The sequence below is a fragment of the Megalops cyprinoides genome, chromosome 12 (assembly GCF_013368585.1).
Source record: "Megalops cyprinoides isolate fMegCyp1 chromosome 12, fMegCyp1.pri, whole genome shotgun sequence".
Classification (NCBI taxonomy): domain Eukaryota; kingdom Metazoa; phylum Chordata; class Actinopteri; order Elopiformes; family Megalopidae; genus Megalops; species Megalops cyprinoides.
Window position 1 is genome coordinate 20702575 of NC_050594.1, and position 27639 is coordinate 20730213.

The window sequence follows — 27639 nt, forward strand, 5'->3', positions numbered from 1 at the left end:
TCCCAAATCTTCAATCCAAGCATAACAACAGCATTACATAAGGTACAGATGGCTAAAGTTTATTGTCGGGATGAGAGACAAGCCTATGCCAGACTTTCACCCTGCCTTAATCTTGACTCTGATCCCCTCCTGAGCCCGCTACATTGCTTGACTGAGTCCGTCTGATCAATACACCACTTAAACTAAAACCTTGTCGAGATACAGAGAGACTTGTCCAGTGGTGACAACTGACAACTCATCTGTCTTCTGGTTTAGTGCCACACTCACGATAATATGCATTCGATTTTGAAGTTTTATTTTTATTCTTTTACCAAGCTCTCAGAATACAACTCAAGAAGTGGTCATTTCGGAAACCATGGTGTTGCATAACCCGTTCTCCACCAGAGGACAACAAGGCATATCCTAAGTTCCTCTGACTTCTCAGAACAGTTAGCAACATGCTGTTCAACACTTCCTGCGTGCAAATGGACAGCTGTGCCAACGCTGCCTGGCACCTGATCCACTTAGAAAGGGCCAGGGAGAGTCAGGAAGTCACAATGAATCACACAGAATAACCACGCCGCAAAAGCTAATTACTGTGCATGCCCACGGCGAAAACAAGACCTACTCGGATAGTAAAAACAAAGGGGCAAAAGCCAAGCAATTACTGCATATTTACTGAAAAGAACATGATCTCATCGCTCTGCTAACTGCGCTCGGCGCATTACAGGGCTCCTGGTGGAAAAGCCAAACACTTGCTCCTCCTTGCTCATAATGAGCGTACCCCAGGAGTCCTTTCCGGTTATGCTATCTCACCTGGCGCGAAACTCCCACACACTGCTGAAAGCAAACACACATCCAGGCAGGTGCCTTCGCGGTGACTAGCGTTGACACAGGCGGAAACGGAACACCTGAGAATGACTATCCTGCCATTACGGTAATTACAAGACAAGGAATTCCCTCGATAGAAGGAGCTAGTTTACTGGATTACACATTTTTTCTTGTATTTCTGTACTGCACTCATTTATGTAACATACCGATAGTGATCATATTCACTGAAAAGACTCGTAGAGGACGTCAAATGAGTTTCGTTTTATTTTTTACAATAATGGGTTGAATCTGCTGAGAATATGAATCACAGTACTCTGAAACTTGCTTAATCAGTCCTGAGGGAGAGGTGGGTATGTTTGTTTTATCATTCTGTTTAAACAGAGGGCTTGCACTTGCTGAGACTGCTGAAAGCTGCAGATGAGTGCCTAAACCATTATTAGTTTTAATGTGTTTCCAAAACATCGAGAGCTATTCCATTCAGAAGCAGGTACATTTTTCAGGTTTAGCGTTTGAAGCCTCTGGTGAAACAGTGTCTGGAGAGCCCTGACCCAAAGCTGTTATACAGGGTGATGCACAGGGGCTGCAAGACCTCATCCATAATGAAAGCTCCTAAACACACGAGAAAAACAATACTCTTATCAGCTTCAGGTTTCACTCAGCAGCCCAGACATGTGAACAATAACTTGCCAGGTCAATTTCACTGAGATACGCGAACTTTACCACGTCTTGGTGTTGCTCATATTAATGATCAGCAGTCAATGTCTTTATTCTCCGGACACAAATATGCGGTTTCTCAAATCGCTGTAGCAGATTATAAAGTAGTTAAACAAAGCTGCTGCTTTTCCTGTGGTAGTGCACTGTGGTCTTTGGCACAGTCTGCATCCAAGTCAGCAAGAGCTTTAGCTTCAAAGCAGAGCGGGATCTCAACTGCGGAAATCGCTTACATGAACTCATAAAGGTCACGTAAATGGTGTTCTCCGCTTTCCCTTCTTTCTAAACAAGTTGCTCTGAGAGGTTTACATTGAACTATGTAGAAGCTATATTAAACTCTATTAAAACCCAGGGTGTTGCAACAATCTCAGCGACTTAGGAAAAGTTCATGGGAATATGAGCTGAGGGGAATATCTTGCTGCCCAGGGCAGTGTGATAAGCCCAGCTCTGTCACAAGCCTGCAGGCGGTTCAGTAACTCACCCCGGGAGGAGCCAGCAGCGTCCTGGGACTCGGAGAAGGCGGCCTGGCTGGGAAGGCTGTTCCTGGAGCGCGTGACCGACTCCAGCTGTGAGGCCCGTCCCAGCAGGGACACGGCGTCCAAAACCTCGCCCTCCTTGGCCTCCAGGTCAGACTTGGAGGTGGTGAGGGGGCGGGGCCCGGCGGGGGCTCCAAGGCGGTTGGGGTCGTTAAGGCAGGCGGCGGTGCCGCTGTCCAGGCTCAGGACGCGGGCGTGAGTCTTGGCGCTGCCCGTGCTGGGCGTGCGGCGGGAGGAGCGACGCTTGCCCCCGCCCCCTCCCTCTGAGGCCACGGCGCCCTTCCCCGAGGCAGCGGCGGCGGCGTGTTTGGCCTTGAGAGCGCCATAGCGGCCCTCGGGGGAGTGGCAGGAGTGTGAGGTGGTGCTGGAGGAGCTGTCCGTGCTGAAGTGGTGTGTGGAGTGCAGGCTGGAGGCGCAACTCAGCTCGCTCTGGTCGCTGGAGTCCTCCTCCCCCGCGAACACCGCGCTGCGCGGCTTGGCCATGCCCCGCAGCGACATGTAGTCACGGTGGCGGCTGGCGTCGAAGCTGCTGGCGCGCTTCTTCCCAGCCCGCCGCCGCCCGCTGCGCCCCGCCGACGAGGAGGTCCGGTGGATCAGATTGGCCGACTTGGGCCGCACGTCCTCCTTGTCCCGCTCCTGATCCCGGCTCGCCGGCCGGGCCGAGCCCTCGGCACCAGACCTGGAGGCGGGGTCGTCCGCGCAGCCGCAGGGCTCGGCGGGCTCCAGGAGCGTGGGCGCCGCGGCGGCCGGCGGCTGTTTGGCCGTCAGCTCGTTGGCATGCGGGTTCTTGTTGGCCTCCCCGGACGGCAGGCTGCTGAGCCCCCGCGAGCTGCCGCTGTGGCTGGGGAGGCTGGGGCTGGGGCCCTCCCTGGGAGTCCTGCTGTCGGTGGGGGCGGAGAGGCTGGCGTCCCCGCGCTCCCGCCCCCGCTCGTCCCCCGACAGCGACAGGAGGCTCTCCACATGCGTGGAGCTGGTCTGCTCGCTGTGGAAGCTGCTGACGGTGCTGTTGGTGTCACGGTCGGTGCCGCTGCAGTAGCTCTCGGTGGAGCCGCTGCTGCGTGTGCTCAGGCTGCGCAGGCTGTCCGCACTGCGCTCCCCCCGCAGGGACTTGCCCCCCGTGCCCCGCCCCCCGCCCTGATCGGCCTGGTACAGCCCCGAGCTGCCCTCCCCTGCCTCCCGCGAGGCGGAGCTAGCCAGCCTGTGCGAGTCCTGGTGTCGGCAGCACTCGGCCCCCGAGGTAGAGGCAACTGCCTGGTCCGGCTGGGAGGGCCCGGTGCCCCCCTCGCTGCCCCCCGCCCCCTCGCCCTCTCCGGCCGCGGCTCGGGCGGGCCTGGCGGCCTCCAGCTCGCAGACAGGGTCCAGCCCCCCCCGCCGGGGTGGGGGGTACAGGCTGAAGTCCGGCAAAGAGGGGTCGGGGAACGCAGAGCCGGCCGAGCTGGAGGTGCGTGGCAGCCCCCTCGGGCGAGACTCTTTTCGGAAGGACTGGGAGTGCAGCGGGACGAGGGAGCCAGACTCTGTGTCGGCGGTGGAGGACAGCGATTGATTTAGCTGGTGAGACGTGGGACCGCAGGGGTCCACAGGGTCTCTGGCCAGCTCTGCAGGACCCAGAGACGTGGAGGGCTGCATGGAGGCGAAGGAGTCGTTGGAGACGAGGCAGTACATCTTTGGGTCAGACATCAGGTCTAGGGAAAAGTGGGACAAAACAGAGAGGGAAGGACAACATGAAAAGCTACGCACTAGGAGATACAGCAAAACACAGTGTAAGGACTACGGTCTACTGTTTGGCCCGTCCTGAGACACCTTCCGAAGACTCTCACCTTGGTCCTGGCTGCCATCTTTGCACAGGCTGCAGCTCTGCGCCAGACTCAAGCTGATGTCGTCTGAGGTCTTCCCTACATCTCCTCCTGCTAACAGACAGGGAGAGACAAGGAAATGACTGCAGATTTCATCATTTATTCATCCTTTCTGTCTCTCTTTCGCTCTCTGGAGCCCAGACTGCATGACAGGTTTGAGAGGAAAAACAGCCAGGCCATCTCAGCCCTGGTCTAGAAATATTTTGACCGGTGGAAGATCACAAAAGGAGAGGAGCGGTGAAGAAATCAGCGGACGTTCCCCACTGACAGCCCTCTCTTCAGCATGATTCACTCATACGCCAGCAATGGAGACCTTTCTAAAAATGACCACAACTATACCATACCCAATTAATCCATCCAGCTCAATGTGCAGCGAGCAGGATGGTCATCAGTCTCCCTCACTCTACATGACTCACATTCCAACCACACACCCTAGGGCTCACATCACTGCAGCCCTGGCTCTTTCATAAATAAGCAGAGACCTGCCTTAGGTGGACTGCAAAAAAAAAGAATAAGATCTTGAACAGTCACAGGAAAATTGCCTCTGCTCTCTCTTAGCGTTCTTCCCCTGATCTCAGGGTGAGAAAACAACGGACAGGAACACACGGCATCACAGGAACAGACACAGAGAAGCCCAATTTCAAGACAATCCCCATTAGGGTCATCATTCCTTGTTTGTCCCTTCCTGGGTTGAGTGCCAGTTAGCTAATTAGTGCAGCATTATCCTGAATTATTGATAGGTCAGGCTAACTCCCAACATACTGAACAATGTATCGGTAGTGTGACTGAAAGAAAGTTCATTATCTCTCCTCTCTGCTAGCTTGCTGTCACAGGTGAAGATGAAGCATTTAAGGCAAGGTTGAAACCTTGCCAGTATGACTGATGGCTCAGATACCGTTTTTGTCAAATGGGATTCAGCGAGTTGTAATGATTACTTCACTGTGCTACGCCTGATATTTCACAATGATATCTCCACATTTTAAAATTGGAGGGCGCTTAATTTGCTTGAATGACAATATATCATGCACCCTTAACGCATAACTTCTGTCAATAATAGATTGGATAACACTACCAGTAATTCTGAGCAGAAACCACAAATGCGGATGTGGGGGTATTTTTCCAACTGTGAATGGCTCCAGACGTGACACACACTTTATTATATACATTTTTATGCAGATTGCCTGGTTCAATGAACCCACAGAACTGCTGCTGTCAAAGCTGCTCATATCTCGTCAGGCCGTAGGTCACAGGAATGCTGAGTCAGGCCGCATCCTGCATGCCTCGACCACAATGGACAGTGTTACAGGAGAGGTGGAGGCACATGCAAGGAGAGCCGGGCGGGACTGGAAGAGGGAAGGGAGATGGCAAATAAGCGGGGCGGAAAGGTAAAGGACCTCACACAAAGTGCCAGACCCTAAAGCGCTTACCTTTGGCTGAGCTTGCACCTCCATGAGTGGACGCAATCTGATTAACAAGGTAAAGAAGAGGAATGTCAGGGCGACATTTTAACCAAACATCTCCCCTTTGTGGCCCAAAATGAGCCAACAGAGAAGTCTGAATCTTTTAGCTCACAAGACAGCACCACTGAGCATTTACCTTTGGACTATTATTTAAATCTTTAATGGCTGAAATTCTACCACCATGTATAAATGATAACTCTAGACTCATAATGAGCACTTCGGCTTTGAGGAAAATTACACTGAAAGTCGCTGCTGCAAAATGCCCCTAACCTGGAATTAACTGACACCTGACTGAAAAATGTCCTCTTTCCCCCAAACAATGAGCTTTGGTCCTGTTTTGAGAGTATGGGACCGATTTTGGACCTATTGTTTTAGTCCTGATTTATTCTGCTTTTCTTCATTGTGTAACTCTTGACACCATTGCCCAATTTCTCTGAAAATCTGGCAAATCTGGTCATGGACTATTGATGTGCAAAAAATACTTTTTTGCCCTAGTTCCAAGCTAATTTCCAGTGTGCCTAATGAATACGGTTTTCACTCATACTACTTAAAAAATGAACTGGTGTCACAAAAAAGTGAAGTGGAGGACAGGAAAAGATGCAGCTACCTGCATAATTAGCAATCAGTGAAGCATTTGCTAATGACCCATACTGTACACTTAGCTAGGTCGCTAGGTGCAATACCCAGTTATAAATTAGCTAGCTAGTATCTGCTTTCCAGATGCGCTTTCTCCTAAGGGTTGTGGATCTGGGTGGGATCTGGTAAAGCGCTCATTTTGGACTGACAGTGGCATGCCAAGGGAGGTATTGTCCCCAAACTTTGGCACAGGGCTGGTAGTTTGGCATGGTCCTGCCTTTAAGTGATTAGGTCAGTCTGGGAAGCGGGAATGCAGCTAGTAAGCTGGGCCCTGTGGCTTGGTCCTAAAACATGGTGTAAGGGGCCCTTTTGCTCACCCCTGAAACACAGAGAACCTGAATATTTCATCAGGTCTCTGAGGCTGGGGTGTAAGCAGGGAGATGGGCTTTATATAACTACTCCAGGGAGCCCCTGCAGGCTTGTTATTCATTCATTTATTACACACTTTCATTTCAGCTGACATCTTCTCCCCTCTCTTTTCTCCTCCAAGAACTTTACAGCACCGGTGCTGCTGTGCACTGTAATGGGGAGCACTCAATATCCGGCAGTGGCTCAGGGACAAGCTGTACGTTGTAATAAAGCGCTCAGAAATAAATCAATCACGACAATAATGGATCAGTTGTATCAGCCTAATCGGCGCTCTGATTCCGATTACCTTATATCTGGGATGCAACCTCATTTGTCCAATATGCAAACTGCAGTCAGGTCATTCAGACTGAGAATGGACTTAAAACTACGGCACCTGCTGCCCTCAAGTATACCAAATAGCACCTGACATATTCTCCAAATGATAACTCAGGCGGAAGGCACAAGTCCCATCTTATGAACCTGACCTGGTGGCTGGAGTCCATTGCAGCGTAAGAGTTCCTGGAGCTACAATCCACTGGTGGGGTCTCCTCCCGAATGAAGTCCGCCATCTCGATGCCCCCTCCGGGATCCCTAAAGGCAGCACACGATACAGAAGCAAGCTAGTCAGTTACCTGGCAACAGCATCTCACAATTCCAAATCCAGATGTACGTGGGCATCACAGGAGGGACTCTGGCACTGCTAATACCGATCACGAGTTAGCAAAACATAACCCTTTCCCTGTTTGTTCGGACTTGAGTTGTTTGCAGCCTTGAACAATATTAGACATCAAAAGGGAGCACACCCATCACACACAAAAATGGCTACTGTGGAATTGTTGGAGCGTGGGCTAGCATATGATGCAGGGTGTCACCACCTGAGGATTCAGCTACAATAACTAGAACGCATATTATGAAATGTGTCTGAACATACAAAATCACCAACCATTTCTACCAAAGCTCTCAGCTGCGCTGTGCTCCTGTTCCTTGTCATGGTAACATGATTTCTGCAGATGGGTCACATAAACGCTCATGCGCTGACCCACACTCTTGAGCTCCTCACCATTCGCACCTGTCCGGTATGTGTTTTGCCTTGGTGCTTGCATCCTGCTACCAGTGTGACTCTCTTTATCTACAGCTGTCTCTCTACTTCTTATTGCAGTAGTGCTACAGGAAACAGCATGCCCAGCCAGGACAGCTGTATGTTGTTGGGTGCTCATTTTTCTTTGGTTGTTGGTGTTGTGGGTGTTCCTTGTTGTAAGCTCAGCTTGTAAAACCCGACACTGAATGTGGTTCTGGCAACAAATATTATGACTTGCCCAAAATTGGATCACAGCTTGTAGGTGCTTATGAGCACCTGACACATTTCAAATTCCACACCAATAAGCTGATGTACAATTTCAGTGAGCATGGATCAGATTTCAACAATGACTGCGACAGACTCACAGCAGACTTGCAAGGGGTATTATGGAAGCTAAAATTGCACTGCATGTATGAGGTTTCATCAATAATCGGGAGAGGACTCAATTAACACCAAAGATTTTCTTTTTCCAACTTGAGCATTAATGTTCTCCTCAAGCTACCTCAAACTGTGATGTATGCAGGTCTCAGTGTTACAGCGGCTCAGACCACTACAAAAAAAACCATCAGGGCAGAATCTGGAACAGAGACCCAGCGAACACAGGTCCCCATGGCTCATGTTCAGAACTGGGACAGAGGGTGAGGGAGGGGAGAGCCCTGCTAATTGGAACCGTCTAGCCCAATAAATACCCAGACGAACAGGAATGTTATCCCAGATGTGTGGGCTGCGGATCGACGCTGCCCCTGTGGTTATGTCTCGACAGTTTCACTCGTTTTTCAATGGTTTTCAGTCTCCTGCCCGGCGTTCCCTTTGGAATGTGAGAGTGAGTCACTTTAGGGGCTGCTACAATAATGGCTGGGCTCAAATGCATATTTAAGTGAATGGATGCGACTCCCTTCTCGGGCCCTCTGTAACAGACAGAGTGGGTCACCGCAGCCAAGCTGGCGCTGGCCTACTTCATCAGCCTTGAGACACACAGATTATTACATAGCATTACACCTCTGCCTCACTGACGTTTTTAGATAGGGTATGTATTTCACCATAGCCCCTAAACGATTGGATTTATTTTCACTAGAGTGATTCAATCAAAGTCGCACATGGAACTTTAACCTTTGACCTCTGTACGCACAAAACAGTGCCCTCGCGATCCTGCCCTGATTAATGCAGACAAGGACAGCAGTGGACCAGTCAGTGCCTGATCAGTCCAAACACTCCTAATGAAAGAAAGGGTTCCTTCAAAAATGCAGGACAGGCAGAGCGGAGGCTTTAAACCAGCTTGTGACCTCACCCTGGCCCGTTGCTGTCCTCTTGGCGGGTGGCGTTGCCGTTGCTGGCTCCCTCAGTGCCGGCTCTGCTGGCCCCCATCTCCGCCGCCCGGTGCTCCACCACCTCGCCCTCGTCCAGGGCATGATGCAGCCTGTAGTTGATGGTCTTCAGCAGCAGGAACATGGCAGCGATCACCCCGCAGTAGATCCCCACAATGACCATGGTGGGGGGCAGGGCCTGCGGGGGGGGGGCAACACATAAACACATGCTGCAGGACCAGAGAGGAGGGGTAAACCAGGCAAACAGCAGCGCAGGTGCCGAGCCGAATATTAACACACGGAACTCTGACGTGCGCTGTGAGGGGGAAAAAAACCCCTTGAAGTACACCGAGAGTGCCTTCGACTTAAATCTCTTTCACTTTAAATCTGTGTCTTTACTTTTGCTGGGTTTTGAAGAAAAAGGTGGTAGATCTAAGGTGACAGTAGCTCTTTCTGAATAAGACCCACGGTGTCTGACTAATCCTGATTCAGCCCGCAGAGACAGTAACACAGCCCTTGGAATAGATGACAGTTTATCACTGAACCACAACCCAAGCCTGGATCAATGGCACTGAACCTGTACCATGTGCAATCAACAGACACCATAAGACCACACTTACAGACACAGAAATCTACTTATAAAGGTTTTGTAGCCTTTTTAAATTTGGGTTTAGAAACTGCAGTCTCATATGGATCAAACAGCTGAGATTGATGTTTCCACTGAACACGCAAACAGCTGTAAACCTTCAGCCTCAGACACACTGACTCATACTTATATTAAGTTACATACTCAATAAAGGCTTCTTCGAAATGGTAATGACAATCAATGGCAATGATAATCAAATTTGGTCTCATTCTAGAGCAGGCGATGGCAACAGCCGTTGGATGTTGTACAGAAAAAAACTACCTTACAAAAACATGAACATATTGCTCCATTACTCATTCACATAAACTCTCTCTGACAAAAAGACGTAAAAGGAAAAAAGGCATTCTGGGTGTATCAGGTGTTTTTGTATGAACCGCAGAACAGCATCCCACTTGAATTTTTAGTATTCACTGCTGCTTGTATGCAGACCCTCTCGAGGGATTAAAGGCCGAGCATCGTCCCCGTTCTGTTCTGGCGAGAGGCTGGGATGCTGCACGAGCTGCAGTGATCTACATAATTTTGCACACAGGGCTTCCATTTTTTCACGTCTGCCTTCCAAGCCCATCAATCCACTTCAACCATAACGTAATGCAATAAAGCTATCTGCTTTTATGTTATGTGTGACACATTTTTCAACAGAACGAAGAATAAAAAGCAAGTAATGCTATGATATATGACTTGCTAACGTCTTGGCCCTTGACCTTACATTATGACAAAAAACAGAACAAAACTTCAGCAGCAACAGCATTAATGAAGACCTTTGGACAACCAGATTAAGGGTGAACTATTCCCACTAACAGGATTATTTAGGTAACAACTGACAATTTCCACCATAACGGGAAAAAAAGCAAAGAAAGAACTCACAGAAGTAGCTAATCTATGTGGAAACTATTCATGGCCACCAGTTTAGAGCAGGCCCTCCACACATCCACTAGTCTTAATATGGATGTGCCAATCTAATCATAGGCATCCAATATTAGCACATCCAAATTATATAAAGGCCAGCGGGTTTGTACAGTGCCTGCTCTGAACTGATGCACATGAAAATGCAGCGTCTTTTTTCAATTACATTTCTTTAGGATTGCATTTTTACCCTTGCTTTAGTTATCCTGTGTAGCATGCTAAATATCTGTATCTTTACGCAACTCTAGTCTACTCAACATATTTACCTTCGTTAACAGCAAGTGTGAAAAACTGCTTGCGCTATTACTAAACACCCCCTTTCACACCTAGAATCACATCCAGTATTTCAGAACCAATGTGAATCCTCAAGTGTCTAGGTCACCCAGAAATCAAGCCTACACAAACACGTTGATCTCTCTATTATTTTGAAATGTGTTATCTGTAAACAGGCAGAGTGTCAGATTATCATCCAAAAATCTAAGAAGATCAATCTGAGCACTTCTGCCTCTGACACATAAAAGGAGGGTGATTTTGCTTGAGAACACAGTGCTCAGTTTGAGACATGAAAGAAAGTTAGGTGTAGGAGTAGGGACTGTTTCCAAAGTATGGAACAGCATGTCATGATATGATTTTTAAAGGCATTCCCCTTTTAAAATCATCTATCAGTGTTCTCAAGACAACAAGAGGACAATTCTCCAAAACATCGATGATACAAGTGACAAGATGACACAATTCACACAGCACATAACAAGGAGTCCCCAAACCTTTTACAACCTGGAAAGAAATTTTGATCTGTGACTTCCTTCAGGTTTTTTAAATTGGTTAAAATTATGTAAGTATGTGAATCTGCTGAGAAGAGGATAACTTTCACCTACATGCAGTAATAATTATATTTAACTCCATCATGCAAAGCGGAAACAGAAAAAGCCACATATTTTGTAACATTCAATTACATTTTCAACATATTTTGAAGAAAATGATGGGAAGATGGAACACAGCCAGGTAAATATTCTAAATATTTGGCTACAACTGATCACCTTCCTTGACAGCGAGTACTCCAACAAGCTATTTAATGTTCTTTAAATGAAATCTGAAATGTGCTAAATTAATTTGGTTGTTTGTCCCTCCAAAGACATTTACATAAATAATAATTTACTTCTGAGAAAGTTTAAGCACTGATTGAGTCTGTGTTACTGAAGGTCATCTCTGTCACAAGATGTCTTCATACATACTGAAACAGATAGGTCCAATGCCATATACTGCCCCTTCTTTGTGGTTACTGGGGGGTTCCGGCAGTTAAAGGGGTCGCAATAACCTTTTACATCTACTGCAAACTGATGTAGACAAGAAAAGCTACACAAAGCTGATTTTTGCTGACCAGCTCTGTTGGTGGCCTGACACAGGTCTCCCCCACTGCGCTTAGGCAAAGACATGGAGGCAAGGATATAAGGTTTCCTTACCTAAAATGGAGAAACAGAAAAGCTCGACAAAGCAAGGGCCCCTGGATTGTTCCATGACTATGTCTGACTTAGTGCTACCTGTGGATGTACTATAGGCAAAATCACAAGCCTCAGTGGGCTGAACATTTTGTTCTTGTTATTTACCCTTTTAACACTCTTATGTCTATAGCTCTAAAGCAAGAGAAATAAACAGCTGAAAGTCTGAAGGGACATTTCAGGTAATCATTAATTGTTAGCTAAAACAAAATGTAGCTGGTTTTTTATCAAAGAGAACGCTGGAGCCAGCTGGCATTCAAAAATGCTAACCGCTACCTTTCCTGTCTGTTATTGGTTACAACATTACTTAGTAAGCCTGTTACCATGGTATTTGCTCAAAATGAACATTACTCAGATGAGTTTTTTTTTTTAAACAAATGCAAGGTAGCTAACAATTTCACAGACAAGTGAAAAAATATATATACTATGTACTGTATGTAGACACACATAGCAAACTAAGCTAGCTTTATTGCATAAAGCACTCCTTCAGTGGTTAGTCAACAAGCCTTACAAAACAGCACCAAGAAAAGCGAGCACATCAAAAATATATCATCCTTAAATTTGTTTCGGCAGCAATAGCTTGAAAGTGCAAATGATGTTCTTTGAACATTGCACATTCAAGGGAAATACTGTCAGATGTACCTTGCTAAAGAAACAGACCTGTTAAAATGAATAACAAAGGTGCAGAATGGGCCCTGTGTAAACACCTAACCCCCCTGTGGAGCTTCACAAACAGCTGGAGTCAGTTTCCCATAAAAAGATGGTTGGTAACTGGATTAGGGACCCAATTTAATATGAAGACAGTTGGGGGGTTACAATGGGGTCAGCTCATTTTACTGCTGGTATATCTATGCTAGAGCTCAATAATGCAGTGCTTTTCTCCCTCCCTCGACACGTTAAACGCTTGCCACATGACTGATAAGGGCGCAGTGGTTAACAGGACTATCGGAGAAAAAGACTGACATGGACATGAAGCAGGTCGATGAGGATCTGTTATAGCTGAGTTTCACGGTAATCTCACTAAACATCACTCAGAAGGACTGCTACCGAGCTATACTCCTTTTATCGAAAACAGAGAAATTCGTACCCAATATCTTGTACAAAAGTTTGCCCTAAGAATTTAGTACATAAAAAATACATGTATATGAAACATTCTGTACGCGCACATAACCAGGAAGGTCATGGTCTGTCTGTCAGATAGGAGTCCCTTTTCTATACACTACGCTGTCGGACTCGGACAGAATTTACAATGGAAGAAACTGGGACAGTGTCCAAGGTGCTAGTAAGTGCAGTTTGCCGTTCACCTTGTACTCACGTAAATGACACCACTAAGATGACACGACACCTTGTCAGAAGAACGTCTAATGTTTCAGACCCAAGGATAACTGGCTACATAACTGTTATTATCATATATGTACTTATCAATTAAACAAATATCCACCTACTAAGGTCTAGATTGAAAACACAAAAATGACAGTCTAACTACCTTGCTATCTTAGCTGAGGGTGAGAAGGATCTTCTTTAGATAAAATCACATTCGCCTTGCCTTCATATTTTGATCAGTACATAATCCGTTATGGTTAGCATTATCACGTTAAAGTGATTTATAACAGGTAGCGTCCATTATCTGAGTAAGCTTAGCTGACTTCGCTGGCTAGCAAGTAAACAATCGATAGATATAAGATATCTAGCAATATAGGTGTTTAGGCAATTAATACGGGGGAAGCAACTTTTCACACAGCAAGACAGCTGCGTCTTCTGGTCATGAAACAACCGCTAACTTAGCCTCTGGTGGACAGATGTTTATTTTACTTTTATATAGCCTTTATTTACTGGCTAGCTTACTAGCCAGCCATTGTGCTGGAACAATTAATCAACAACTGTAGCTAGCCACCTAACTAGCATGTTAGGTGGTGACGGCTAGCTACCTACAATGATAAAAAACGTTAGGTACCTGGACGGGTACCTAGCTGAGATAATTTCCTATTTCTACAAACTGCTTGTCCACACAGCTAACTAACTATAGGCAACTCGGGGAAGTAAGCTAACGTTAGTTAATGTTAGCTTGTTGATTATCTAAATACCTACAATGAGCTAGCTTGCAAACGTTGGCTACCTCTGTCAAGCTATGGATTTCTCTGGAAACCAAAGCAAATCCAATGATTACTGCCTAGCTAGCTAGATAGCTAACTGCCGTCGAAGTGATGAAATCGCACCTGACAACATCATCAAAACTAACGGTCATCAAAAGACACAACATACACAAACCCAGGTGTTAGATATCTAAAGAACTGTGACACAGCATCGTATTTGCCATTACTGATGGCAATAAACGGTAACGTTTTCAAACAAAGGGTCCACCTACACCAGTAGCTAGCTAGCTCAACGAAAGCCCCCAGCTCACGGTAAACGATAGCTGGTTACCTAGTCCCTCGCATAGACACAACGGACAGTCGTTAGCTGGCTAGCGACCTGCGACTTAAACATACCTTAAGGACACACAAATAGCATGCAAAACAACTCACCATGTAAAGCGTAAAGGGGAAACAAAGTAGGAAGAGCCATATGTAGAGGTGTAAGGCATTGACAAATGTATTTTGATGGGGATCGTAATACCAGCCTCCTGTAATAGAAGCCCAGACTCCTTGCCTCAGGATCTGAAGTGTTTGAGATCCCATGATTTATCCCGTTCAGACCGTGAACATATAAAGAAAGAGTCGGGTAACGCGGAGGCTAACCGTCCTGAAACATGACAAACAGTGTTATGTTTTCAGACACTGGTCTGAAAATCCTTACTGCAGCCATCTTCTCCGCAACTACCTAGCTTGGAGGACTATTCTCGGTCCTCCACTGAGGAGCTTCGTATCCCACCACGCCCTGCGCGTTTACGCTACAAAACAACACAGAGCAAAGAGAGCAGTCTAAAACGTCGAGATTCTATTTTGCTCCATGGCGCTCTCTCGTGGCGGAAAATTACACATAATATTGTTATATTATATTTTGTGAGTAAAGAATATATTCTTATATTGTGACCCTTGGTGTGGCAGTCTGGGTAATGGAAGCTCATTTTCACTTGAGGTTTTGCTAAAATGTTTAATCGCAAACGATAACGCTCATACACTCAAACCGTTCTCAGAAGCTTAAAAGCAGCACAGTAAATTTCAACTCTGGTCTTGCACCTATTATTTAGTGCCCATTAGAGATTTCTGCACCAAATTCAACACATATGTCAAGTCATGACAGCATGACCTCATACGTGGTTTAACATCAATCATCCTTTATTTTGTTGTGAAAACTGTCTCGTCATCCCTTTCATAGCAAGTCCCAACTTTCACGGCATTCTGTACTAATGTCTGGTGCTTTGCAGTTTCTATAAAAGCACCGCAAAGTTTAGAGTTTCAGAGCCCTTTAATCAAATGTGACCCTAAATAATAAGGAATGTCTAAAATGTATATGAAACATTGATTAGTGAAGTCAAGCACAGGAAGAAACATGTAATAACAGGTAAACACACACATACAGAGCGAGAGACATAGATGGGAGTAAAAAAAATAACGTGTTATTGAAGTATCTGCACGATGTCTTAAATTTCATATTACAGAGTCATATCCCACTTGCCTGTACAGTGAACTACCATTCTACACAGTGTCCATTTATTTAATTTCAATGCACAAATGCAAACTTGAAGTAGTGAAGCATCCGCAGCTCAACAGTTTTAGTGTGAGACCAATTACAGCAAGGCCATTTTGGTGATGTAACGTCAACACTATGTTGATGTGGGACATGATCAATCCCCTCACAAACCATTAGCTAAAATATATATTTTCTATATATATCTTATATTTTCAGTTAGATTAGGCATCTGTTAAGATGGTTCTGGGTAATTGCAATCCAACAAAGCTTTCAGATCACTCAGTTATTATCAGTTTCATTTGGTAAATCTCATTTTGTGAATTAATAAATTGTCATATATCTTGGTTACTTGTCATCTAGAACTGAAACCGTAAGAGCATGCAGAGATTAGACAGCTATTTTTATTGAATAAAGAACATTATGAAATGATAAACAATTTCTAGACGCTCCCAAATTTAATGTGTAAGTAATCTAGGATGCTCCGTCAGTATTTGTGCTTTTCAGGCCTTGGAGGCGTGTTCACTGCGTTCAGATACTATACTTGGGAGAGATTTATAAACGTTTAGATGGCCAGTGTATATATTCGCCACAAGATGGCGCCACAGCCTGCAAGGACTCTACATTTGTAATTCTATTTCTTAATCATCTCTTAACCAAATTAAGTTTAACTCATCTCAGTCTCTTGCTTATTTGTAACACATCACGTTTGCCGATCACACGATAATATTTGGTGTGCTACAAATGAACAATTAACTGCACTCCGCATTTGCACATCTCCAAACCAACGGTGGTTGCAATTTTTATTTTAATAACACAGTGGGTTATTAAACCTTGGGTCCTTTTGGGTCCATGCCACCTTACATGCACATTGTTCCATATCAGATCGACTTCACATGTACACCCTTGCCTATGCAAACATAACATTACCTTTCGCAGGTAAGGGTGTGCAGGATCAGAATCTTATCTTTAAAATATTGTGCAGTCCATACTGTCCTGTACTTTCTACTGTCAGGCCATAATCTCCAAACCTGCCCACCTGCACAACTCCCGGAACATAACTGCAGCGCTGGCTCTGCTTTTAGAGCAGACCAACTGCTCACTGCATCCTACATTATGGCAGTTTAGGTTTGGCTCAATGTTTCGATGTGTGTTGCCCTTGTTTGTTATCCAGCAAAGACACAGGAGCATCCAGGTGCTTTTTCATGGTACACTGAGATGCAGGAAAATGGAGGCCTGGAAATCAAAAGCTGCCAATGCCAGGTCGTTACTGTGAGTCACTGTAATTGATTAGAATGTTCCGTCCTGTCTAATTGTCTTTTCCAAGGGGGGGGGGGGGGGCAGGGATTGGGGGGCTGGTTCTTGCACAACAAAAAAACGAGGGACATTGTATGAAATTCCATGTTTTGTGATATTCGGACTGCAATGAAAACAACTGACCACAAAAATGGATGAGATCATATTGCAAATCTTGCTAGGGGGTGGTGAAGCAGGGCTGCAAAGTTAGTCAGTAATGTACTGAACCTGCCTGAATAATTGGTCACAGCAGAATGTTCTCTGGTGTACATTAAAACATCTGGCCATTCTGGACATGACAGTGCTACACTCAGGACTCCAGTCTGTTGTAATCAAATAAAGTTTTACCTGTTTTTGTACACTTGATCACAGATTTAGAACATGCCACAATCATGTCCACATTTGCACGTGTAAACCTTTCTGTTTTTCTTTGACGCCTCTTGGTATACATTTGACAGTAATAGAGGTTAAGTTATAAAGTCTCAAACCTCTATGCAAAACAACACTTTGCATTTATTCACCGTTCTTCAAGGAAGCCATGGACATTTCTTCTCTAAGCACTCTAAAGAGACACACACATTTACACATCAGTTCATTTCTATCTGCATAACAAAATAAGTGGCGTTGCTTTATCAGTCCAACAGCCAGATTTTTAACAAATATCTCTAACAATACACAAAAATTTCCAACAAACAAAAAATTCCAAAATGAAGGGCCCATTCCAAATTCTATACAGTAACAAAATGCAAAGCAATGCAATATGGAGATCAAATACTACATAGAAGACATGAATTTGTCAACACAAGGGTTATACCTATACCCATATACTGGATTTCACAGGAGTCTGGGTATGTTGCCTGACAGTGACACTAAAGATAGTGATGAACCAAGCACACACTAGCTTGCTGTTCTCCCCATACAAAACCACACAAAAAATGATAAGAATGCACTTGTGAGCCTTTATCTGTCTCATATAAAATGTTTTCTTGTGACTTTGGTCCATTAACTTTTTAAAAATATGTCATGTGTAGCTATTTATCAGCACACATCTTCAGCAAGTTCAGACAGTCCTAGAAGCAGTGTGGTGCTGCTGCCTGGTAGTGTAGGATTTGTGAGGTGAGCTACACTCATGCAGGGGCATGCAAGCCCACCATGTGAGCGATAAGCTGCACGCACACTCCCCGCCTCAGATGTGTGTAGACAGACCCTCTGAAGGACACTTAGGAGAGTGCCCTGAGCACCCCCATTATGATCTGTCACTTTTAATTTCACTCTCCCCCTTCTTGAACAACAATTTACTTATTGAGTTTCACTGTAATGCAACACGGTAGGGATCTCTGTTTGCTGTGTCCAAAGTAACTTGTTACACTGTGTAGGTGTGTGAAAGGCAAGCCAGAGATTCAGGACAGATTTTTCACGGGAGAGACTGTTGCGAAATCATCTGATACCACTTCGCAGTTGAACCACCTCTTTTCTCATCTGTTCAAGAAAAGTAGACCTATCAGCCAGAAGCAAAACATATTATCAGTGATGCTCCAGCCTGCCCCCACACAGGCACAGAACCAACACTAAACATGGCAGCAAGGGATTGGCACTGCCTCCCAGTGTACACACCAGTCCATAGAAATGTGCCCACTGCCCTGTCATTTCATGCATCTGCATTTGGTTGGAAGGCCCTCTGCACGTGGGGCCATCACTGTAGCCGTGCCCGCTTCTCTGGCGGGGCCTTGCTCGGGGGTGCGGGCGCGGGGGTCTTGGCCGCCGGCTCCCTCTCCTCCTGCTTCACAGACTCCGCCGGGGGCTCCGGCTCCTTCTTCACCTCAACTACAGCAGGATGTAAAGATGACATCAACACACAGAGCAGCCATGAAGGTCCTCCTATGCATCAAAAGACTCATTCATTCACTGACCAATAACGGAGCTGCAGCGCCATACGGTAATTTGTGCGTGTGATCTCAGGTTTGCCAACCACCAAATTATTTCTTTTTCTCCTTACTTCTGGTGTCGCAATTCATACTCAATCACAGAATCTGATTCAGTCAAACCTTCTTTGTATGTGTTCAGAATAAGAATATTTATTGGAACATTAATTAATAACTAAATACTTTCATTTTATTTTGTTGTCCAACGGAAATGATAGTGGATCCATACCTGGTATAGGCTTCTCCCCAGGCTTGGGCTGAAAATATCACAACAAAAATTGATTAATTCTTATCCTGCTGAATTAAAACTATATTCACCTCATCATTCCTATTCCTCTCTCTGTATCACAGGGAAACTGAATTATGTGAGCAGTGATTTTCCCAAAACCAAGAGTCACAAAAAGACCACTACAGAAAAGTGCAGCACACATAATACAATACAATTGCAAACACAAATCAACAAATACAGGTATAAAAATGCAGACAATTCAGAATTATTACAACGCCTACCCAGTGCAATATCCTAGAACTAAATAATACAACTCAAAAAATCATATCTAAAAGGTGCTATATGGGGGGTCCTGAGTGGCTCAGCCGGGAAGGCTTTTTCCATTTGCAGGCTGAGCCCTACGGCCTGGGTTAAAAACTGGCTGTGTCATTTGCAGACAATGACTGGAATCTCACAGCAGCAGAACTAACTGGCTTCCTTCAACAGGGGATAGTGGTGGGTAGGTCGGCCAGGGCTTCCTCACCTTACCACTTTCAGGTACCCTACGATTTGTTAAGCGCCTGTGAGTGGGATGCCACACCTATCCTCCAAAGAGCAACCACTCATCTATAGGGAGCTATGTGACTTGTAGTGTGAAAAACACCCCTCTGGCTGCGTGCCAGTGTCAGAAGATTGCATTTGCCTCGCTTCAGTGCTCCTCTGCAAGTAAAGACTGTTGCAGTGAAGCAAACCTAGCGTACAACTGGCAATTCCTAAATAGGGTTGCATAACTGGAGAAAAAAGCTGCTGATTCATTTGGCAAAATCTAAGGCGGCGAGGGATCAGATCCAAGCAACAGAAGGTGGTGAGAGACTCTGCTGGGCTGAGAGCAGTGGGAAGCTCATTCCACCACTGACAGTCTGTGGGTGAAATTCAGAGCAGGATTTTCATATAGTTCTTTAACTAAGTTTAGCAACAAATGGCAGAGGACTCTGTCGTATTGTACCTGATAGAAGATTGGAGGGAACTTCTGCCTGAGATCCAGGAGCAATGTGTCAACCCTTTGTCGCTGAAATAGGGAGCTGGGCTCCTCTTTCTTTTTCGACTTTGGTTTGGCCTTTTCTGTAAATATATGGAAAGAAAAGAATTTCAAAGTTCCACACAAACTCATGGCACAGAAACCAGTAATTCCTCGCATCTATATACTTCAATCTTGAAAAACCCAAAGGAATGGAAATTAATGAATGGAAAATGCATCATAATGACAAGTATTATCCATCCAGCAGGTGACTGAAGAAAACTTTACAAATATTATTATGTATATTTACATGTTGTATATTATCCATTCATACATGTTACACCTACGGAAACTCAGGAGAAGCTAAAATACTTATATAGCTAGATGTAGTGTAACCCCTGCGCCCCCAGAACTAACCTCTTTCTTCCTGGTCCTTGAAGTGCCACCAGTATCCTTTGGAGGGGTGGTAGCGACAGTAAGACATGGCCTCGTCAAAGGCAGACTGGATTCCATGGACTGCAGACAGCTTTGGGAAAAGGAAGTCAGAATATTCTAGACTGTGAACCTGACTAAAGTGTCCACCATTAAATTTGACACACAGATACAAAGACACAAGTGTAACCCAGCAAATAAAAAAACAAATCATTCGTAGATTTAATCTGCTTCCAGAGCAGTGAGTCACTTCTCTCAAAATCAACAAAGAAGCTGCACAGTTTGTGCTGACAAATTACTCAGGGAACTCACCACTCGGGAACCTATAACAGAACCCAGGTCTGGAGCCTGGTACACCACCCCCGCAATGATGTAATAGTCCGATAAGGGGATGACTGTAGTGCAGAGAAAAGACAGAGGAACAAGTAGAAAAGAGGCAGAACATCAGCTTCTAAAACATCTGACACGTGTCCACTTAACAAATTCTGTTACAGGCTGTTGGTTCACGTGTGGTACAAATGGTGCTAGCTTTCTTTCATTTCCAGATGGCTCACCTTGATTGGGAGACTGCCTCTGCTGTTTGCGGATGATGTACAGAATGGGCTCCTGAGCATGGAGAAGGATATACTCCACCCCCACCATCTGACTGAGAGAGACAAACACACTGAGATCTAATACACACCCACACCATCTGATACAGAAAATTAAACACACAGAATCTAATACCTACTCCCACACACACACCATCTGACAGTGGGGGGGGGGGGGAGAAACTAACAATCTAACTCAGATACCATACACACATAATTATTGGGCTGAGAGACACAGACTCTCACATCATCTGTATCAAATACAGCCACACATACTCAAAATCCGACTGATACACAGCACACACCATCTAAGACAGAGGCATACACTTTCAGTATTTCAGAGGAACACACATGCATTATCCAACAAGAGACACAAAGTCTTACTGTCAAACACACAAACCCAATCCGAGAAAAAAAGACATACTCAGACTCACAATCTGACTAAGAAACAAACATAAACACCTACATTCTCGTTATAGGGCTGAGACACAAACTCAAGTGCACTCATAATATGGTGCGGCAATCAACGGCACACTAACTCATACACATAATCTTTAATCCAACATTTATGGATATTCCGTACTGTATATACCGTGTTCGTCATAATAAATAACAGCCGCCTAGATACTGATATGAGAGCAACACCTACTTCAAATGGTCGAGGGTGAGCCGCTGCATTTTGACCACCTCGTTGTTGCATGTGCGGTCGTAGAACGGGTTGCTTCTCTCGGAGAAGTAATCCAGCACATTACCAGGGTTGAGGATGGGCACCCAGCCGCTGTCAACCCACGAGATCCCAAGGAGGTTGTCTGGACAGTCATACGCAGAATCACAGGGAATCACTAATCCAACTACCTGGAGAATTCGTTGTGTGACTGGCACAACAATTTAGCAAGCTAAATGTATTCATTGATGAAGATTTGCATATTGTGACCAAACACATCGTCTCTAAAATGAAATGCTGACATTATATTTCACTGCAAACAAAGCTACTTCAAATACTAAAAACAGAAACAGTTTAAACGATGAGCTATGGAGATATCTTGGTCCTCTTGGTCCTAAAAAGCCAATTAGCTAACTAGCGAGTTGAATTTAAAACATCCTGTTGAGGCTATATCTGTAGAAACTTCCATTTTGATGGCAAAATAAAACAAATCTGGAAACACAAATAAATACAGAAAATAAACAAAAAAGCTTGTTACCTCTTAAATCCACCGACGCCATCTTGTAAAAGATTCAACGGGTTTCCACGATTACCAGCTCTGCAGGAGACCAGTGCAAATTCACTGACGCGTATTTTATAATGGTGCGCGGAGAGAGAACGTAGTAGATGAAGAACAAGTCTGTAGTTGCGTGGGGAAATACAGGTAATATTCCTGTAAACAGCTAGATACCTACCTAGCCAGCTAACTTCATTCCCGTCGCAGTTTGTTCCAGTGGTCGAGTCAAGATGACGTCATTACGCATTTGCGTTCTTCGCCCGGGCCTGGGCTGCGTTAATGCTTCAACCTTTCGTGTTTATTCGATGAGGTGGATGCTACGCTACAGGGTGACTAACAAAGCTGTCTTGACAAAATATCTATAACTAGTGCGTAGCGTAAGAGCTGTATGAGCAAGCGCTCTTAGTTCATATGAATACTAAATAACCTTTTCCTGTAACAATATGTTTATTTTGTGTGTTATAAATAATAACAAGAAGAAGAATGTGAAATAGAAGAAACCTGCTGTCACATGAAACACACAGCTCTTCAAGTTCAAGCCCCTCTAATAAACCATTGCTAATTTGTATACTGTGCATGAGCTGATACTGTCTAAAGTTAGATTATGTAGAAATTAATATATGAACAAACATCTGAGAAAGGGAATTGACTGAAGATCTTCCATCCCAGATACATTCACCCCACTTCCACTATTTCCAGCTTCCTTCCAATAAACATCAATTAGCCATTACGGTTTCTCTAACCACAAAACCTAATGAGCAACAATTATTAAAACACCCTAATAAAGAACAATCTTAAGAATGGTTCACAAACTTTTAAGGTACAATATTTGATGATGGTATTAAGAGGTGAGGAGTTGACAGTGGGGCTACAATAGATAGAAAAAAATAGAATGCATGCTCTACAGCATGGTGATATTGTATTTGTGGTTACCAACTGTGATCTAGAAAGGCAAATAAATCTGTTGCTTTGTACATTTGGAAATCTCTTTCTACCCACTACACAGACAACTACATAATATAAATAAACACATCCCCCTACACACACACACACACAAACCATATGCAGAGTATTTAGCATTCCTGTACGTGCCTATTTTAAATGACTTGAAGCCTTGATTATTGTATCAGCTGCTCTTGTTCTTGCCACTCAGTGGGGCAGAGCTGTTGTCATTTCTGTCACTCTTTAGAATCTTTACACCAGCTGGTAAACTGACACTTACTGCTCTGACGCATTGAGACAAAACAGAGCCCAACTGGCAACTATACTCACACGAGTGAGAGAGTGAGCGAGAGAATTAAAGTATTATTGGCATTACTGACAAACTAAAAAAAAAAAATCTGAAAAAACTTCTGTATAAACAACTGCTATTAAAATGACATATGTTGGGACATGATAGCATCAGACGCAGACACAAAGACATAAACAAGGTTTTTGGGAAGCAGCTGGAAAGGGAGTGTGAGAGACAGTTAGGGAGATGGGTGTGGCATTTTTGGTTATAGCAGAATTTTTGGCATCAGAACTTTGATGTTCTGCAGCTGTATGGGCCACATTCTACACACTTTCAACTATAAATTAGAAAGGATGCCCCACCCAGCCATGTCAGTCCTTGGACACACCCAAATCACCACAAAACAGCTGCACTGGGGCAGTCAGCATATGTATTCCATATACTATTTATATTCACAACAAATTGGGGGCAAGGGTGAGGGAGGGGGTGTTAGCAATTTGACTTTATTGGGGCACAATTTGGTCAATTGGTTTGGTCAGGTTTTTTTTTTTAATTACTTTCATATGGTCTACAATCTGCAGTGATGATGCTGAAGATAATAATAAAAATGTAATAAACAACCAACTATCTAAAAACTTCTCTCATCAGTAATTATAAATAAAACAAACTTTATTACAAGATCATTTTTCATCGTGAAAAAACATGGTCCTCATATGACACCATTTTAAAACCAGGCATCCTCTTTACGTTTTCACAAATGTATGTATATTAACGTGATCTGACGATGAATACGTCATCCTTAAGCTGACTGGTATATGTGGATAGAGAGGCAGAGCTTATGAAAAGCGACAGAAAAAAGCCGGACTCCTTGTTTCGTAAAGCATGTCTGCATTCCAGTCTTGAGGTAGACAAAACGCCCGCATCAGGTTGGACTCACTCAATCTCCTCATCCTTACCCTGAAAATGAGAAGAGCAAAGACTACCTCGTAACAGCACGATTAATGAAAGAACTTGAAATCAACATTAAAAGAAGAAACTGTTATATGATGCGTGAAATGACCTGTTATCTGCTGAGAATAATGACCAAAGCGGGCACCGCTAGAACGCGCTAACGGGAAAAACTACGCTACGACATTGAGAATACGGGGTATGCAGACGCGTGAAGAGGTAACCGTGGAAGCTCGTGAGGCTAATTTGAAATCTCGGGGGAAATAAACGGCTAGCCTTTGCGCTGTTTTTGAGATCGCATATTAAAACGTGTATGGTTACCGTGGTTGTATATGAGCGTGGAAATGAGTCAAAATCGGGCTGGACATGATGGGAAATCGACCACAGTAGAGGGTAATGGAACCGATGGTAATAACAGCGGCAGCAACGTCGGTGGTACCTCCAGGCTGCAGCAGTGTGGCCAGCCTCAAAGTTGCCGGACCAGGGACATGCGCTCCCAGCAGCAGGGTCGACACCACGTTGGATCAATCGTAAAGCAGCCACCACAAACTGAACCTGCGGACCTAGTGAGACGTGCGTTAGACTTCAAGACACAAGGCACACAGTGTTACAAGGATAAAAAATACAGGGAGGCGATCGGCAAGTACCACCGCGCGCTACTCGAAATGAAAGGGTTGTGCCGGGTGTTGGGAGACCCCGATGCCAGCTGTAAGTCGCCCTCTTCGGCACTGCCAACTATAAGCAAGTCTACTCTAACAGATGAGCAAAAGGGCGCCGTGGAAAACGCCGAACTCGAATGTTACAACAGCCTTGCAGGTAACCACAGTATTTTTGTGGTGATTGTAAGAGCCATATGGGAAAACAGTAACAGCAATGAATGCTGAAATGCATGACAACTGCAGAGTTCATGCATGATTTATGATAAAGCCCCGTTATAGCAGTATTTATTTTTAACATTAGATCGTCATCATGAGTAATGAATTATGTCTGAGAAATATCATAAGACAGACATTTTGAATTGTAATTTTATTTTAGGTCCGTTAAAAAAATAGAAAAAAAACGAGCCGACGAAATGCAACATAGTTCATAATTGGATTTTTCGGGATATCCTCTTAAATGTACATTGCAAAATGTTTTTACATTGGTTCATCTAGTAAATTTGTATAATGTAAAGCATTGTTTGCTTTACTAAGATAGACTAGAGGGCTTGTTTTGGCTTCATCATTATTTATCTCAGCATCTCAGACACGTAAAATGTGTTTTATTTGCATCATGGAAAGAGGTCTCAACAGATTGGATTGGCAAGATTTTCGTGTGCTGTGATTGTGATTGTGCTGTCCGTACCTGACCCGATCCAGACTTCAACCGTCTTTATTTACGCAACTTTGCACACGCATTCATTGCTAACGCAGCGTTTGCCCTCTCCTGCCGTGCCAGCGTGCCTGTTGCAGATGGAGCTTGTGAACTACGAGCGCGTTAAGGAGTACTGCCTGAAGGTCCTTAGGAAAGAAGGGGAGAACTTCAAAGCGTTGTACCGCTCCGGGGTAGCCTACTACCACCTGGGGGACTTTCAGAAGGCCCTCTACTACCTGAAAGAGTCGCACAAGCAACAGCCATCAGGTTAGTTCTGAGCCGTAGGCTAGGAGTAGCCTACGATGTTGCCGTGCTTACTTTCTTTACAGCGTTGCGTTTTTTAAAATTTTTTACCAGTGATTACTTACTTTGATGTTAGGTAATGTTCTGACAGACTACTACTACTACTACTACTACTACTGACAGTTTACTACTGTAGCCTATAGGAACAAGTGTATTGACCTGAATGGTTCAAATAAAATAATACGCTTCATCTGTATTTGCATTTGATTTAACCAAAGGGGAAATTAGGGTGACATAGCAGATATATTTGATACATTTTATATAATTTATGAATGAATGTTATTCTTATTTTTCTATTTGTTGAACAAACTACGTCTATCACCGAAATGGAAAGACTTTCCACACACTGCTCTGGACTTTCATTGCACATATCTCAACCACTGTTTCCTGCCACGCTTCGGTGTGAGATAACAGCCTTTTCCTGTCTTTGTGCGACAGATACCAACGTTATCCGCTACATCCAGTTGACAGAGATGAAGATCCGCCGTAGCGCGCAAAGGGAGAAGGAGGCCTAGTAAACAGAGGTTGCTGTTGCCATGGAAACACTGCCACAAAAGCTGTGCACCAACACTGCAACCTGGCAATGTCCACACCTTTTTTTGGGATGACTTTTCACAAGCCACAAATTCCTGTTGTATAGGTGCCAATATGAGCCAAACCTCCCTCTGTTGGATTTCGGAGCTTTGGGGTGCAAGGTGCATGTTTGTGTTGGCTTTGTGCAGCCATTTTACAATTTGTCTATTTTATTGTTGGAAATACACACACACACACACACACACAGATACACAAGCTATCTACAAAAATACCCTTCAAATTCTCATTCACTTCCACAGTCCCTTAAACCTTTACTGTATAGAACATAGTTGAATGTGCATTGCCAATTCAAACACGAGAAGCTTGTGCTTACACTGAAGACAACATACGCCAGTCGGAATGAGTTCCTCTAAATTCCCTCTAATTCCAGCCTATGTGCCTGTAGGTGCTACTAGCTAAATGAGCAACAACACACTTTGGTCCTGATTTTGCCTCTCTCCAATATCTTGTATTGTGTTTTTAAAAATCTTTGAAAAGGGAGTTTTGCTGCAATGGCTTAAAAGAGTCCCTCTGGTTTGCTGGCTTTTGTAAACTGTGACTTTCTTCTTCGTCCTCTACTTTGTGATATAACAGCATCTTTTGTACACCAGACAGGCCTAACAAATTGCTGCACATCATTGTATTCTGTTGTACTGTAAGTAACTATACTGTGGGAAATCACAAGCATGCACTTTTCATCTCTTACACAGAATGCCAAGCTGAGGTCACAGTCACTGGATATTTTAATAAGGCTATTACAGTTTAGGCATGCTGTAATTTAATTACAAAAGTAATGTAATTGCAAGTAAAGGTTTTACAATCGGACTGGATTGCCTATAGCTCCAGACACATATGTATGAGGTCAAGTCGCTCAATATCTCATGTAGGTTATACTCAAACTGAGACGTTTAATTCATCATACTTGCACAACTAATTCTTGATATATACGCAATTTCTCATTTTATGGGCAGCCAGTTGTAATGCTTTGATTTTGAGGAATTTACTCACATGGAATTAACTGGTAGATTTATCTCCTAACCACAAAACTGTAGTCAAGTGAGGGTTTTTGTGATGTTCTTTCATGCTGCACTACAATGTAAAACTATTTATGTGTATGAAGATGCTCACACTGCT

At 44.4% G+C, this 27639-nt stretch overlaps 3 protein-coding genes across 5 annotated transcripts in view; 1 reads left to right on the forward strand and 2 right to left on the reverse strand.

Moving 5' to 3' along the window:
- The window catches only part of pcnx1 (pecanex 1), a 41495-nt gene extending 26907 nt beyond the window's left edge, over positions 1–14588 (reverse strand). For both annotated transcript variants that reach the window (XM_036541752.1, XM_036541751.1), the window contains exons 1-6: positions 14307–14588; positions 8721–8935; positions 6840–6945; positions 5338–5374; positions 3875–3961; positions 2003–3739 (exon numbers count right to left, since the gene is read on the reverse strand). In XM_036541752.1, coding sequence (XP_036397645.1) covers positions 2003–3739; positions 3875–3961; positions 5338–5374; positions 6840–6945; positions 8721–8935; positions 14307–14459 — 2335 coding nt within the window. In that variant the 5' untranslated portion in view covers positions 14460–14588. The remainder of the gene's footprint in view (positions 1–2002; positions 3740–3874; positions 3962–5337; positions 5375–6839; positions 6946–8720; positions 8936–14306) is intronic.
- A 3111-nt stretch (positions 14589–17699) lies between these two features.
- On the reverse strand, positions 17700–22321 carry med6 (mediator complex subunit 6). Of its 2 annotated transcripts, none has more exons than XM_036541798.1 (9): positions 22276–22321; positions 22080–22139; positions 21527–21686; positions 20842–20933; positions 20600–20682; positions 20273–20381; positions 19844–19959; positions 18859–18886; positions 17700–18531 (listed from the first exon to the last, which is right to left on the reverse strand). In XM_036541798.1, exons 2-9 carry the CDS (start codon positions 22099–22101, stop codon positions 18401–18403), a joined length of 741 nt encoding a protein of 246 aa, XP_036397691.1. In that variant the 5' UTR covers positions 22102–22139; positions 22276–22321; the 3' UTR covers positions 17700–18400. The 2 variants fall into 2 exon arrangements, with proteins under 2 accessions (XP_036397691.1, XP_036397690.1); XM_036541797.1 differs by having other exon boundaries at positions 22080–22163; positions 22276–22298.
- A 1755-nt stretch (positions 22322–24076) lies between these two features.
- Positions 24077–26706, forward strand: LOC118786621 (tetratricopeptide repeat protein 9A). Its single transcript, XM_036541796.1, has 3 exons — positions 24077–25092; positions 25714–25896; positions 26371–26706. Exons 1-3 carry the CDS (start codon positions 24609–24611, stop codon positions 26445–26447), a joined length of 744 nt encoding a protein of 247 aa, XP_036397689.1. The 5' UTR covers positions 24077–24608; the 3' UTR covers positions 26448–26706.
- The last annotated feature ends 933 nt before the right edge of the window (positions 26707–27639 follow it).

Excerpts from the sequence above, each read along its gene's own strand:
- med6 (XM_036541798.1), bottom strand. The coding sequence starts at position 22,101 with ATGGCGTCGGTGGATTTAAGAG. Across the intron at positions 20,683-20,841 it reads GAGGCAGTCTCCCAATCAAG|TCATCCCCTTATCGGACTAT; the intron begins GTGAGCCATCTG and ends TCTGCACTACAG. Across the intron at positions 19,960-20,272 it reads CAAGGACCAGGAAGAAAGAG|AAAAGGCCAAACCAAAGTCG; the intron begins GTTAGTTCTGGG and ends ATATATTTACAG.
- LOC118786621 (XM_036541796.1), top strand. The coding sequence starts at position 24,609 with ATGAGCGTGGAAATGAGTCAAAATCGGGCTGGACATGATGGGAAATCG. Across the intron at positions 25,093-25,713 it reads ATGTTACAACAGCCTTGCAG|CGTGCCTGTTGCAGATGGAG; the intron begins GTAACCACAGTA and ends CTGCCGTGCCAG. Across the intron at positions 25,897-26,370 it reads GCACAAGCAACAGCCATCAG|ATACCAACGTTATCCGCTAC; the intron begins GTTAGTTCTGAG and ends TTTGTGCGACAG.